We start from the raw sequence: 16,482 nt of genomic DNA, 5'->3' as shown, positions 1-16,482 counted from the left end.
TCACACAGCCTTGAGACAACCTTATCAACTAAAGAAACACAAAGATAATTCCTCTGGGCACTAGAAGGTGACTTTAAAAAACAGTGCCTTTCAGGAGGCAATTTACCAGATGAAATTTTGAAGTGTCTAGTAGATCCCAAAGACTGAACATAACATTTGCAAAATGACATTAAACAGCAGCCCAGCTGTCTATGATCACATATCTTCAGAGTCTGAGAGTCAACCAAGGATGCATTTACCTAACTCTCACTACTACAAATGGACCATCATAATACATTAGAAATCCTGGCACTTTAAACACTATTTTATTTTTCTCTATAAACTGAAGGTCTTACCATTAATGTGCATCTCATTAAAATTTATTACAAACATTCCAACAAGGTCTATAAAATCTTGTTTACAAAATCCCGATAGTACAGAAAGGAAGAGATACCGATGGCATTGGCATCCTGTCTCTGCATAGCTAATGTACTCTAAAGTATGACCACCCAGTCCAATTATTTTCTTTGAAGTGTACACATTTCCTTCAGTCCTTGTAATCAAATACTACTTCAGAGACAGGAAGTAACACTACTTCCCTTGTGGCAAACAAGGACAACTTGATTAGAAAGATAAATACAGCTCCAGTTCAAATGTTTCAATCACTAGAGGTGGCACTTCCTGATTCTATCAGTGTTCCTTTGTGGTTTCTGGTATTCTCAGCAAAGTTCTTTAAAATTCTGCCCACCATAAAATTTAGATCAATGTATTTTCAGAGTGGATATGAGGTGTTCTATTAGAAAGGTAACATGAAGTTGGGGAATGTGATTTTTTAAAATACCTTCCTATCATACCACTTTTACAAGATTAATTCTGAATTATCATTTTTTCTACATTGGAGGAATCATAAGCAAACAGGCAATGCTGAGAGCATATTAATATAAACTAAACTTATTAATATCAGTTGGAGAGCAGCAGTTAGAATGTGGTGGTGGGTCTGGGAGTGGTGGTTCATTCCTGTAATTCCAGCATTTTAACAGGCCAAGGTGGGAGGATTGCTTGAGGCCAGGAATTTGAGACCAGCCTGGACAACACAGCAAGAACCCGTCTCTACAGAAAAATTTTACAAAAAACAATTAGCCAGCCATGGCGGTGTAAACCTGTAGTCCCAGCTACTCTGGAGGCTGAGGCTGGAGAGTCCTTTGAGCCCAGGAGTTCAAGGTTGCAGAGAGCTAAGATCATGCCACAGCACTCCAGTCTGGGCAACAGGGTGAGACCCTGTCTCAATAAAAAAAAAGAATGTGGTAGGTGTTGCTATGGCAGAAGGCAAGAATTGGTCTGTATAAGGCACTAACATATAACCACAGTTACAGAAGCAAAGAAGAAAACAAAAATTATTCGAAGCCTGCCTTTAAAAACACAACGGACAGTAAAGTTCAAGATGAACAGTTCAGAAGATTTACGGGTTCTCTCATGATTTTCTGATTTAAGAACTCTTTACCAATTCCAAACCTAATTTCTTCCTCCTCTGCACATCTACCGTCCCCTAAAACACCAATTCCACTATACTCTAGTTATCTGTTTTTACTGGCTATCTCCCTGCCCTCCCACATGAGCACAAACACAAATGCATACACTGTGCATCTGGAGTAAAGGGCCACGTGGTCATCTGAGCATTTCTGGTGGTGGGCACTGCGTCTGGCTCATAGATGCTCATTCAGTCAATGTTTACAGAGTGAATAAATGACTGAACCAATAACTATTAAGTAAACTGAAGACAAAAATCATACATTGTTAAGACTGGAAGAGATTTAAGAAAATATCTAATTCAATACCCTTATTTTACAGTTGAAGAAACCATGCAGAGAGACGCAACGTCCCACCATAGACAAAAACCTAGCCTGGGGCTTGTAAATTACATGTTTGGGTACTTTCAAACAACCGGGGCCAACAGTTTTCTATTTTACACATGTCAAAGTCACTTTGTTTAGTTACTGCTCCCCATCACCAAAAGATAATTCGGCTTTTATACTCCACAGTCTAAATGGAAAATGTAAGAATTATAACTGAAATTAAAATCAGCTTGGTGAGGCCAGGTGCAATAGCACACACCTGTAATCCCAGCACTCTGGGAGGCTAAGGCAAGTGAATCACTTGAGGTCAGGAGTTCGAGACCAACCTGGCAAACATGGTGAAACCCCATCTCTACTAAAAAACTAAAAAAATTTAAAAATTATCTGGGCGTGGTTGCACAGGCCTGTAGTCCCAGCTACTTGGGAGGCTGAGGCACGAGAATCACTTGAACCCAGGAGGAGGAGGTTGCAGTGAGCCAAGATTGCGCCCCTGCACTCCAGCCTGGGCAACAAAGTGAGGCTCCATCTCAAAAAAAAAAAAAAAAAAAAAATCAGCTTGGTTAAAAAGATTGGTAAATTAGTCACCTACGTAGCCTCAAAAAAAAATTTAATATTATCAGCCAGAAAGAAGTTCTCAGTTTATAAGTGGATTTTGAATACCTATTTTACTCCCCTCTTCCCACTGTTATTATACATGGCTAGTAATTGTCTGCATTACAATAGTCTTGTTTTTGTTAATCATACTACCATTCTCATTTTTTTCACAGATAAGGAACAGACCCCCAAATTCTGGGATTCTATGTGGTAAAGAGAACTGAAACATGGACACAAGAAAGGAATCATATTAAAAATATTAAAAGGTTATGAGAATGATAACTGTGGTATATCCACTCAATAGAATACTGCAGTTATTACAAGTGACCTTTATGAGTAGTTTATAACAGCATAAAATATGATTAATAGTGTTAAATAAAAAGATATAAAATTTGGCATAATTAAAACTCAGCAGAGAAAAATGGCAAGAAATAAATACACCAAAGATGTTGGTTATGTTCAGGTGGTAGAATTAAAGGTTATCTTCTTCTCTTCCTTTTTCCATATTTAAAAAATGTTCTAAAGCATATTTATTTACTTTTATAATGGAAAAATAAAATAGATTAAATCTTTTTACAGAAACTAAGAAGTTGGTATCAGAGGCTGCACAGTTAATATTGAACTTCCCTTTATAAGTTTCTTTTGGGTCTCTGTTTTTGTCTTCCTTCCAAATTCTCCAATTCTTGTCAAAAAGTCCCTGGAGAGGATATCTTTTGAGCTAAGAAATGGGGTCCTGATTGAAGATATAAAGTAATGAAACCTCAGTGTCACTTCTTCCCTTACGAGCTGTTTGAGAAATATACTGAGAAATTCACTCTATTTGTTGGAGTGAAGAACTTCCTGCAAATGCCTTTTACTAGATTTTTTATGTTCTTAGAAAACCTGAAAAGTCCCTAAATAATTTACACACTCTTTCCTGGGTTTGGTTGCTGGATGTAAGTTCAAATTTTTTTCTCCATGACAATAAATGGTTTTTCTTTTGAGATTACTGATTACTATGACACTAATGGCCCAATTAAAATGTAGATGTAACTTTCAGGTACCATCTATTTTAAAAAGAATAAAATAAGCTCAATAGGATGTAACCCTCCAGCTACTTCCTAAGTTGCTTAAAGCACATTCCCCCACCCTTTTAAAAAGCTATTTTTCCAAAAATTACAGTGCTTGGTGTGTCTGCACCACAGGTAGCTTTCACCTGCAGGTAGGGCAACATCAGGGAATCACAAAGCAAAAGCTGAGAAATTAATGCTGCTCCTCCTTTCTCACCTTCTCTGGGAAAGCTGTATGTGACTGCCTGACACTTACAAATGAATATGCAGGCTCCCAACTCTGATACCCCAAGGAACACAAGGAAGAGTCAGCTGAGCTCTCTTCTTCCCTCATGTGCACCATCTGGTTCACCTTCTACATGTAAGTGCATTTTCCACATTGCAGAAGCATGTGCTCATTGGAAGGCTGTATGGTTTTGTAGCTAAACAGTAAGAACAGAAAGCTCTTGCTGGTCTAAGAACTCTGAGAAGATCTAAGCAGCAACTTAGGAAACTATCTTGAGGGCTGCAACAAGATGCTACCATTGAGCATTCTACCCATTGCAGGTGTACTCAGCTTTTCCCAAAGGGAAAAATATGCAGCTCTTCACTCCTGTTTCTAGACTTCTGTTCCCATGGCTTAGGGTTCTTGAGCCTGTGACAGAAAATATTGCTCTCAAATAAATTCCTCATAATTCCCTCAAACACTGTTTATCCTTAACATTACAAACCACACTAGTCAATCCTTAACAAAGAAATATGTAGGGAATATTTATTCATGCCCAAACTCAAAAATAATTAAAAACAGAATTTGAGATTAGTTACAGAAACATAAATAATACTCCAGCATAAAAATAAACAATATGAGGAAAGATTCCCTCTCTTGGTATCTCAACCCTTTGACTTTTGCCCACTATGACACATAATAAATATTTAGGTTGATGATGCTTCCTGAGACAGTGTAAAACTCTATTTTGATCTCTTCATCTCAAATTATGCCACTGCTTTCCTTGAAAACTTCTCTGTGTTAAACCCAATCTATTGAAGTGCGCACAAACTTGTACTTCAATTAAATAAAAACATTAATAGATCAAATATAAACCACACCTTACTTGTTACTCTGAATTTTGCTTAGTGTTAATACATACTAATACAATAAAAGGTCTAAATTATTTTAATGAGGATCCATAAATGATAGCTTAGAATCTCTTCTTCCAAAATCTACTTTTGCTTGATGCATACGGTTTCACTCCCCATCCCACCAATAAAAGTATGCCTGGGAATATTCAAGAGCAGATGTGATGAAAGCTGAGTGATGGTCTTCTTTTGGTCAGAAATTAGGTACAAATTATGTGGCCGTGTAAGGAGAAAGAAGAAAATCAATAGAAAAAGCAGAAAAGCCATAGCTACAGGAAGCCTTGCAGAAATTATAGCTAGTTGAGTGTTCCATTGTCATAAGACCAGAAGCATAGTTTTAGAACTAGAAGACATCTATGAGGCCCTGTTCATGCCATCAGTTTAGAGGAAAATGGGCTTTAGGAAGGTTTGTGACTTGCTCAAGGTCACATATATGGTTGGCAGTAGAGCTAGACTAGAAATAGAATCTGGATCTTTTGGTTCCAAGTTTTCTTTCAACTATACCACAAAACATATTAGTTCTTAAAATCGTCAAAATATAAACCATTTGAGTGAAAAACTTTCTAAACTAATGTTAGAAAGGGGGTCTAAATGTTTGTGTCCTCCCAAAATTCGTATGTTGAAAACTAATCCTCAAGGTGATGGTATTATGAGGTGGGGGCTTTGGATGGTGATTAGATCATGGGGGTGAACCCCTCATGAATGAAATTAGTACCCTTATAAAAGAGGTCCCAGATAAATCTCTCACCCCTTCTGCCATGTAAGGTTACAGTGAAAAGACAGTCATCTATGAGGAACCAGGCCCTTATAGACACCATATCTGCTGGTGCCTTGACCTTGGACCTCACAGCCTACAGAACTGTGAGAAATAAAGTTCTGTAGTTTATCAGCCACCCAGTCTATGGTATTTTGTTATAGCAGGCTGTATTAGTCCATTTTCATACTGCTATGAAGAAATACCCAAGACTGGGTAATTATAAAGAAATAGAGGTTTAATGGATTCACAGTTCCACATGGCTGAGGAGGCCTCACAATCATAGCAGAAGGTGAAAGAGGAGCAAAGGCATGTCTTACATGGTGGCATACAAGAAGAGCACGTGCAGGGGAACACTCCTTTATAAAACCATCAGATATTGTACGATTTATTCACTACCACAAAAACAGCACAGGAAAAACCCACCCCCATGATTCAATTACCTCCCACCTGGTCCCTCCCATGACACATGGGGATTATGGGAGCTACAATTCAAGATGAGATTTGGGTGGGGACACAGCCAAACCATATCACAGGCTGACAGGATTAATACACTGGTTTACATAATTCCTGCTTTTATATACAGAATATAAAAAACATTATTGAACCTTTTCTCTGGGAATCAAGGTCACCAGTGTGAAGATCAACAATGTGAACTCTATAATCAATCTGTGAATGCTAATATGACTTTGAGTGTAGTACAATGTCAGGAATCTAAGTGCTTTTTATAGATTTACTCTTTGCTCTCATTACTTATGTTTTCAGTGTTGCTGCTCCAAGTATCATCCCCTTCCCCACCTTCTTGTTTCAATTCTAAACTCTTATGTTTTCTGAAGTCTATCCTCTAGAGTAATATAAAATGCAGACAAATGAATCCCCTATTTCTTGCAGCATTATTCATAAGAGCAAAACAAAAATGAAAATGTCCAACATAAGAGTGAGTGATACTTTCAAATAGAATATGATGTAGCCATTAAAATTATCTTCACATGAAGAGGCTTTAATGAAATGAGGAAGTGCTTATGTAATAATGTTAAATGCAAAAAGCAGGATATAAAATTACAATAAAACTACCAGATACCAACTACATTTTAAAAATGCTTAGAGTGAGGAAAACATACCAAAGTGTTTACAGTAGTAAGATTACTGACAATTATTCTCAGATTATACTGTTCTATGTATTTATGTTCATTTCTGCAATTAAAGTTTAACACTTTAAGTCAGAAAAAGAATTTTATAGAAGAAAATATCACATTGGAAAATATAACCTTCAGAACTATATAAAATAAAAATATATAGATTCTAGGTGAGAATTGAAAGCCTCTGTTGTATGGACTTGTCCACAGTTCTGTGACACAGTAGGGTTGTACACACATGGTTTTTGCTCACTTCCCATTTCTTTGCTGAATTCAAGGTTGCTAGATAGCTGAATTTTGTGGATGGGCAAAGCATTAAAGTATATATGTATTAAATGGGAAGAGAAAGAGAAAGAAAAAAAGGAGAGGGTGAAAAAATTCTGAGCCAATGATTTTAGAAAAATGTCTAAGTGTTTTTTTCATTAATTGGTTTTTTATTAATAGAAGTTTAGACACTACAAATAGCAGTAATTGTCATTAAGTCACTCAGGCTAATTTATCAGTGAATCAGTATTAAAGACAAATTAACCTTTCTAGAGACCAAGATATCTTCTAACTAATAATTAACTATCTCCTAAAACTGGGAGAGCTGAATCAAGAATGTGAGGAAGTCAAAACTAAGATAGCATAGAAAGAAGCTAAACAGTTGAAGCAAATGAGTGTCTTAGTACAGATGCTCCTTGACTTAGAATGAGATTATGTCCTGATAAACCTATTGTAAATTGAAAATATCCTAAGGTGAAAATTCATTTAATACACCTAACCTACTGAACATCATAGCTTAGTTTAGACTAACTTATATATGCTCAGAACACTTACATTAGCCTGTAGTTGGACAAAGTCATTTAACACAAAGTCTATTTCATAATAAAGTGAATAAAGTGTTGAATGTCATGTAATTTAGTGAATACTATATTGAAAATGAAAAACAAAACGGGTGTACGTGAAGTACAGATTTTACTGAATGTGCATCACTTTTGCACCATCATAAAGTCAAAAACTACTAAATTAAACCATTCTAAGTCAGGAAGCTTCTCTGTAGGATGGTTATATCTGCACATATTGGATACTACTAGCAATTTTCTTTTTCTTTTTTTTTTTTTTTGAGATGGAGTCTCACTTTGTCACCCAGGCTGGAGTACAGTGGCACGATCTTGGCTCACTGCAAGCTCTGCCTCCTGGGTTCACGCCATTCTCCTGCCTCAGCCTCCTGAGTAGCTGGGACTACAGGCACCTGCCACCACACCTGGCTAATTTTTTGTATTTTTAGTAGAGACAGGGTTTCACCGTGTTACCCAGGATGGTCTCGATCTCCTGACCTCATGATCCACCCACCTCGGCCTCCCAAAGTGCTAGGATTACAGGCATGAGCCACCACACCTGGCCTACTATTACCAATTTTCTATCCTAATTCTTTTGTATTATTATATTTTTCTGCTAAATAGTAATATTTTTTTCTTATCCTCTTTCTTTGACTGAAATCATTAACATATGGATTATGGAGCTGGAGGTAGTGACTTTTGGTTTTGCAACACACAGTGACACTCATTCACTCATGCATACACATAGCCTATCCTCCCACATCCACTGCCCTGCATCACCTCATGCAGAGATGACCAAAGGCAAACTAAGCTCAGAGTGGGTGTTTTATCAAATAGATGTTGCTAGACTTTTCAAAGCTTCTGAAGATCACTTAAAAAACTTCCCCTCTGCCTTCCCAAACACTACATGCCAAGAAAAGACTAAGTTAGAATACGGCTGGCCCTTGAACAACATAGGTTTAACTGCATGGGCCCATTTATATGTGCATTTTCTTCTGTCTCTGACACCCCTGAGACAGCAAGACCAGTTCTTCCTCTCCTCTTCAGCAGTCTGTTCAGTCTACTCAAAGTAAAGACAGTGAGGATGAAGACCTTTATGATGGTCCACTTCCATTTAATAAATAGTAAATATATTTTCTCTTTTTTATTATTTTCATAAATTTCTCTAGCTTAATTAGTCATAATAATACGGTATAAATACATATAACATACAGAATATGTGTTAATTGATGGTTTATGTAATCAGTAAGGTTTCTGGTCAACAGTACGCTATTAGTAGTTAAGATTTTTGGGGAATCAAAAGTTTTATGCTAATTTTTGACTGCATGAAGAATTGGCATCCCTAACCCCCATGTTGTGCAAGGGTCAGGTGTACTTTACACTGGTTTAAGGGATAGACAAGGTCCAAATCTGTTCTCATTCATCACTAGTGGCATTAATTAGCATTTGCAATATGATCTCTAAGGACTTCCCCAAACATGATAATATTTTATTGTTATAATAGCCCTGTGAGATTACATTAGCCCAATTTTACAGATGAAGAAACATAGGTTCTAAGAGGTTAATTTGCCGAAGATCACACCAGTATTAACCTGGGGGAAGGCCTAGATCTTAGATCCTCTAACTCTCAATCTTGTGTTTATTTCCACCGTTTCATGCTACATTATTGACAGATTAATTCTATGCCAAACTATTAGCCCCTAAAAGCCATGTGCAAGTGTACCTCTGAGGATCAGTTGCTGCTCAACAACAGTGCAGGAGAGTGGAAAATTACTCCTGAGGCAGGAAAAACTTGAGTGGTGGGTGATTGCAGCTAATGTTCACGCTCACCTTGATGTCTCCTTGTGCCCCTTCATCCACTAGAATGCATCCCCCTTCTCTTCACAAATACTTGCCCACCATTTGCCCTTCAAGGTTTAAAATAATGCCCCCTCTACAGAATTTCATGGAAAATTTCAGCCATTTCTACTATTTCTTGACTCCACATTTCATCTTAACTTTAATAACTTGAAGATATTACGGGGTGTATTTAGTCCCAAACTCCTCAGAAATTTTTCTCTAGAGCTCATACATGTATGTTTTAGCCCCCCAGCAAGACTTTAAGCAAGATCTATTTTCTACATCTCAGATTCCTTTCCATGTTTTCACTGCTTTTCTCTTTGCTCCAACTGCCTAGTATATTGCCATGCATTCAACAAGTGCTTACTGAGCAAATGAGAACCTGCATCAGTGTAGTAAAAGCATAGCTTGATTCGTAATTAGGAAGTTGGTGTCCCAGTTTTTACAACTAAGTAACTGCATTATTTCAGGCAAGTCCATGAGTTTGTTTTCTCACCATAAAATGGTCATAGTGAATGGACTATATGAGTTCTATGATCTATAAGATGCTATGAATATTTAAATATGATTTTGGTTGGGACTGATCAAAACCTTACTTTATTCCATTAAGGATGAGAGAAGAGATGAATAAGAATACCAATGAGAAGAATATTGAAAATAACGAAAATGCTAGGCAGAAGAAAGCCAATGTGTCTGGAAAACGAAAAAAAAGCAAAGAAGAATCAGAGAAGCAGAGATGTCCTGGGCAAAACTGGAAATATAGATCCTGCCTCAGAGGGAGGTGAAGGGGTTAGAGGGTGGAATATACACGGGGGCAGCTTAGTAACTAGAAATATTGGTTAAGTGGTTAGGCGAATGTACTATAATGTTTTGTTTTGTGTGATTTGCTCTTCTGTTTGCTATTTGAACTTGAAATCAAGTGGTAAGAAAGTATTGAGCATGCATAGATTCTGATGAAGAAAATAAGATACATGCTAAAAAATCCTTGTAAAAATAGAAACAGAAGTTCTTGGCATTAATAGAAGAATACCATTAACATTTGACCATTAGAAACCATTTTTCCTATACTTTTCCCTCCAATTTTTTTGAGAGGGGGAGGTGGAGAGGTACAGCAATTTTAATCAGGGTCTGCTGCTTAAGTTTAATTTTATTAAAGATTTTAATAATTCCAAGTAATACTATACTCATTTAATTAAAATTGGGTCTTAGCTGACAGACCATATAATAGATTAATGTTATAAGGAGGAAATAATGTTATAAGGAGGTCTGTCCGTGACTTCATGAATAAGCTCCCTTGGATGAGAAGAACCTATGACAGGCAGTGAGATGAAGTCTCTGGTGTGGTAGTGTCTGAGTTGCTAAGGAAAAGAAAGTAATGATTAGCTTAACAGTTTGACAAAAAAAAAAAAACAAAAATACCTCTTTAGAAAAGAAAACAACTAAAATTAACTCAAATATTTGAATCAAATAACATTTCTTGGATTCTCAGATGTAAAAGTTTTCAGTTGCTATCCAAATTGAAATAACACTTTAGGCCGGGCGCGGTGGCTCAAGCCTGTAATCCCAGCACTTTGGGAGGCTGAGACGGGTGGATCACGAGGTCAGGAGATCGAGACCATCCTGGCTAACACGGTGAAACCCCATCTCTACTAAGAAATACAAAAAAAAAAAAAAACTAGCCGGGCGAGGTGGCGGGCGCCTGTAGTCCCAGCTACCTGGGAGGCTGAGGCCGGAGAATGGCGTGAACCCGGGAGGCGGAGCTTGCAGTGAGCTGAGATCCGGCCACTGTACTCCAGCCTGGGCTACAGAGTGAGACTCCGTCTCAAAAAAAAAAAAAAAAAAAAAAAAAAAAAAAAAAAAGAAATAACACTTTAGGAGTACCCGGTTAATAAAAGGCCAAAAAAAGCTGAATAAAAAAGACCAAAATTTTAAAGGTATTTGATATTTAAGATCCATTTTTAGGAATCTTCTGACCATCTTGAGACTAAAACTGCAGAGAAGAAACTTACTATTAGTCCACGTTACATAACTTTGAATCCAGTTTGCCCTTAACCTTTTACCAAGTTTAACCAAGGTTTATAATGAAATTTTTTTGCAAGGAGAAAAAAAAAATGTGTGTTTTAAAAACAAACATACCTGCTTCATCATAGGATACGGTCAATTTTTCTAGCATTTCTCGGTCAATTGACAAAATCTGCTGTTCAAGGATGGTCTGGTAAGACAATACACTATTTTCTTTGTCTTTCTCGTAGTCCTGAAGATGCTGTTTAAGGGCCTCTGGGAGTCGAGATTTTACATATTCAGCTGCAGTCTGCAGATAAAACAGACAGAGAGAACTCCATTAGAAATTCTCCTCTTAGACTTTTTACTTACCCTCAGGTGCTACAGAGAAAGCTCAAAGCACTGTGAACCAACCCTCCAGACAGGCATGTCCTTGTCATCGTCATTTTAGTATCCACTGTACCCAGTAAGGTGATCTTCAAATAGACAGAATCGCAAACCTCTAAGAGTTTTCTACTAGGTTTAAAGGTATAAAAGATGATAGATTTGGTTAGATATTCACAGAATTAGTGCTCAGAGTTTCAACTATTATAGTGAACTGAAGGCCCCTGATAGTGATTTTGCTGGATACAAATTTGACTTGCCCTTGTCTACAATACAGAAGACAGTCACTCATCTCAGCAATGACCCCATCCATGCTATGGCATCCACATCCCTACTTTGTTTTGTTAGTCTCTACTCATTAATGTTTACACAAGAACTCTTGTAAAGTGAATTTTATAAAGGAGAGTCCTCTGCTAGGATCGATAATGAAATAATGGGATAAACAGAAAATGAGGAGATTTAAGACAAAGCCCCTTAACCTTGGTGGGGGGGGGCAGGGGAAAAAAAAAAAACCTCTTCACCACTTAAATGCCTTAAGCTGACATATATATAATTCTTACTTTGACAAGTTTGTTGTTGTTGTTGCTGTTCGTTTTTTGCTTTTACACTATCTGTACAACACATTCCCAGATAGTTACATTCCAATTAGTAACAACTAATTACATGCAGTGATTTTCAATCAGGTAAGCATGTTCCACTTGGGGGTAGAGGGTAGGAAGGAAGATATGCATATTTTGAAAAGATTTTCCCAAAGATTCTGATATGTTCTTCTGGTAGGTTGCAGTGGTAGCATACTCTTTTCTCTCCAAGTTAAGAATCCCAGTGCTAGTTAAGCAGAATTTTATGAGCATAATTAAGTGACAGAGAGGCATGCATAAATCAGGGGAATTCTGAAATTTATAAAACTTCCCTCTTGGGAATGTCAAAAGTTTAGCATCTCCTTGCAGTACAGTCCTGCTTTACTCACATAGTGTCTAAGGTTAATAAATCAGTCAGTGAAGTCCTCCATATATTGTTCAAAATTATATTCACAACCAGTATAAAACTTCACACACACAATAACAACAACAATAAAAACTGCTGAAAAAAAAACAATGAAAAGATGGTCTCTGGGGCAATCTTTTCTTAGAGTAAGGCAGACTTGTCTACACAGAAAATAAAAACCCCGTAGTGTTCTGTTGCACAGTGGGTGACTATGGTTCTCAGTAAGGTGTTTTATGTTACAAAATAGCTAGAATAACTGTTTTTGAATGTTCCCAACATAAGTAAATTATAAATGAATGAGGTAAGGGACATGTTTACTACCTTGATTTGAACAATATACAAGACATACATGTATTGAGACATCAAACTGTACCTCATAAATATGTAAAGTTACAATGTATCAATTTTTAAAATTCTGTACAGCTATTAATTATGCAATAAAATAAGTATACATTAAACATACATACTGATATATATATGATACATGCTAATCAACAGAGGTTCCATTTTTTTCATTTATAGAGTAATATCCTCTATAGCCTTTGGAAAAAATGAGATAGGACTATATGTGCTGACCAGGAAGAATACCATGATATATTGTTGAGGTTAAAAATCAAAGTCACAGAATATCAGGTATAGTATATCCTACAACATATATAAATATGAGTACAATTAAGTAACACACATATTTAGTATTATCATATAGGCATAGGAGAAGATATGGAAGAACATACTCCAATTGTGGAAGACACTTTATTTTTTTATTTTTATTTTTTTGAGACAGAGTTTCACTCTTGCTGCCCAGGTTGTAGTGCAATGGAGTGATCTTGGCTCACTGCAACCTCTGCCTACTGGGTTCAGGTGATTCTCCTGCCTCAGTCTCCTGAGTAGCTAGGATTACAAGCGCCTGCCACCATGCCCGGCTAATTTTGTGTGTGTGTGTGTGTTATTAGTAGAGCAGGGTTTTACCATGTTGGCCAGGCTGGTCTTGAACTCCTGATCTCAGGTAATCCATTTGCCTCAGCCTCCCAAAGTGCTGGGATTGCACGCTCAGACAATACTTTCTACGTTCCACGTTTTCGTATTGTTTCCAGGTTCTTACTATTGTAATTTTTTAAAATTGTCTTTAAAATGTATTTGGTTTGTAAAAATTTTATTTCAGTAGTTTTTGGGGAACAGGTGATTTTGGTTACATGAATAAGTTCTTTAGTGGTGATTTCTGAGATTTTGGTGCACCCGTCACTGGAGCAGTGTACACTGTACCCAATATTTAGTCTTCTATCCCTCATCCCCTTCCCACCCTCCCCCTTATGTCCCCAAAGTCCATTATATCATTCTTATGCCTTTGCATCCTCATAGCTTAGCTCCCACTTATAAGTGAGAATTTATAGTTTTCCATTTCTCAGTTACTTCTCACAGAACAACGGTCTCCAACTCCATCTAAATTGCTGGAAATGCCATTATTTCATTCTGTTTTATGGCTGGGTAGCATACCATGGTGTAAATACACCACATTTTCTTTATCCGCTTGTTGGTTGGTGGGCATTTAGGTTGGTTCCACAATTTTGCAATTGTGAATTGTGCTGCTATAAACATGCACGTACATGTGTCTTTTTCATATAATAACTTCTTTTCCTTTGGGTAGATACCCTAAAATATACTTCTTTATAACCTTCCCTTTAAATGTTAACACAATTCAGGATGGATGAAAAGAAACTTGCCAGAACAATGACAACTGACTTCCCAGGAAAAGTCCACTGAGAAGTGGTGGTGAAAAGTTGTATTTTAGCCCCTAGAGTAGCCAAAGATAACACAACACGTTTTATTTCGAGATTTATATTTATATTTCCTAATTCTGTTGCTGACAAAATTACAACTTTAACATCACCAAACATTGTTCAATTTCTCTGCCAGCCAGCTAGTGCAGAACAAAAGAAATTATTCCATAAAATGTAAATGGACTCAGCACATTTGTGCAACATATTTAATTGTAGAATTTAATAACATTTTTTCCCTGACACTGGAAAATGAAGAGACACACTGCACAATAACTGTTTTTATTATTATTATTATTATTATTATTATTATACTTTAAGTTCTAGGGTACATGTGCATAACGTGCAGGTTTGTTACATATGTATACTTGTGCCATGTTGGTGTGCTGCACCCATCAATAACTGTTTTTAAACTCACACTACCTTGTTACTCAGTGTAATATCTGTCATTAATTTTCCTCCTTGAAATACCTATGAGGTACAGGAAATAGTTCCATAATTCACATTTTACAAATATTGATGTACTCTGTATTATTGAAAGCACATCACGGGATTACTGGCTAGCCATATGCAGAAGATTGAAACTGGACCCCTTCTTTACACAATATACAAAAATTAACTCAAGATGGATTAAAGACTTTAATGTAAAACTCCAAACTATAAAAACCCTGGAAGATAACCTAGGCAACACCATTCAGGACATAGGCACGGGCAAAGATTTCATGATGAAGACACCAAAAGCAACTGCAAAAAAACCAAAAATTGACAAATAGGATCTAATTAATCTAAAGAGCTTCTGCACAGCAAAAGAAACTATCATCAGAGTAAACAGACAACCTACAGAATGGGAGAAAATTTTTGAAAATTCTGCACCTGACAAAGGCCTAATATTCAGCATCTATAAGGAATTTAAACAAATTTACAAGAAAAACACAACCCCATAAAAAAGTGGACAAATGACATGAATAGATACCTTTCAAAAGAATACATACATGTGGCCAACAATCATGACAAAAAGCTCAACATCACTGATCTTTAGAGAAATGCAAATTAAAACACAATGAGAGGCTGGGCATGGTGGCTCACGCCTGTAATCCCAGCACTTTGGGAGGCCGAGGTGGGCGGATCACGAGGTCAGGAGATCAAGACCATTCTGGCTAACACGGTGAAACCCCATCTCCACCAAAAATACAAAAAATTACCCGGGCATGGTGGCGGGCGCCTGTAGTCCCAGCTACTCGGGAGGCTGAGACAGGAGAATGGTGTGAACTGGGAAGCGGAGCGTGCAGTGAGCCGAGATCATGCCACTGCACTCCAGCCTGGGCTACAGAGCAAGACTCCGTCTCAAAAAAACAAAAAACAAAACAAAACAAAAAAAACACAATGAGATACCATCTAACACCAGTCAAAAAGGCTATTATTAAGAAGTCAAATAATAACAGATGATAGCAAGGTTGAGGAGGAAAAGGAACACTTTTACACTGCTGGTGGGAGTGTAAATTAGTTCAGTCATTGTGGAAGACAGTATGGTAATTCCTCAAAGACAGAAAGACAGAAATACCATTCAACTCAGCAATCCCATTACTGGGTATATACCCAAAGGAATAGAAATCATTCTATTATAAAGACACACGCTCACATATGCTCATTGCAGCACTATTCACAATAGCAAAGACATGGAATCAACGTAAATGCCCATCAATGATAAACTAGATTAAGAAAATGTAGTACATATACACCATGGAATACTATGCAGCCATAAAAAAGAATAAGATCATGTCCTTTGCAGGCATATGGATGCAGCTGGAGGCTATTATCCTTAGCAAAGTAACACAGGAACAGAAAACCAAATACTGAGGTCTCTTACTGGTTTTAGCCAATCCTTCATTTTTCAAAGTTTGGCTCAAAAGCCATGTATATACTGTTAGTATTGCCTAACCTAACTTGAACATCTAAGAGCATCCAACAGCTTTCCAATTATTTTGTATTTGTACAGGTATAGGTACTTTAGCTCCTCCATCTGGCAGAAATAAGGACTGTATCTTACACATTATTGTGTTGCCCCATATCTGGTTCAATGCTTTGTACCACAGAAGCGCAATACTTTGACACTATGCAAAAAACAAGTACTTTCAGATAGCTTGGGAGAAGATGTTTTGACAGTTCCTAATTCTTTGCTTGCATACAGATCTTCCTT

The 16,482-nt window shown here is 37.1% G+C and overlaps 1 protein-coding gene across 4 annotated transcripts in view; it reads right to left on the bottom strand.

Annotated features, from left to right (window-relative positions):
• LOC105488522 (protein phosphatase, Mg2+/Mn2+ dependent 1L) overlaps nucleotides 1-16,482 on the bottom strand; it is a 295,514-nt gene that overhangs the window by 74,996 nt on the left and 204,036 nt on the right. For all 4 annotated transcript variants that reach the window (XM_011752698.3, XM_024794975.2, XM_071091191.1 and 1 more), the window contains one exon: nucleotides 11,278-11,452. In XM_011752698.3, the coding sequence (XP_011751000.1) occupies nucleotides 11,278-11,452 (175 nt within the window). The remainder of the gene's footprint in view (nucleotides 1-11,277; nucleotides 11,453-16,482) is intronic.

This window comes from Macaca nemestrina, chromosome 2, assembly GCF_043159975.1.
Source record: "Macaca nemestrina isolate mMacNem1 chromosome 2, mMacNem.hap1, whole genome shotgun sequence".
Lineage (NCBI taxonomy): Eukaryota > Metazoa > Chordata > Mammalia > Primates > Cercopithecidae > Macaca > Macaca nemestrina.
The sequence above is the reverse complement of the archived record's forward strand: the minus strand, read 5'-3'. Positions and strand labels throughout refer to the sequence as shown.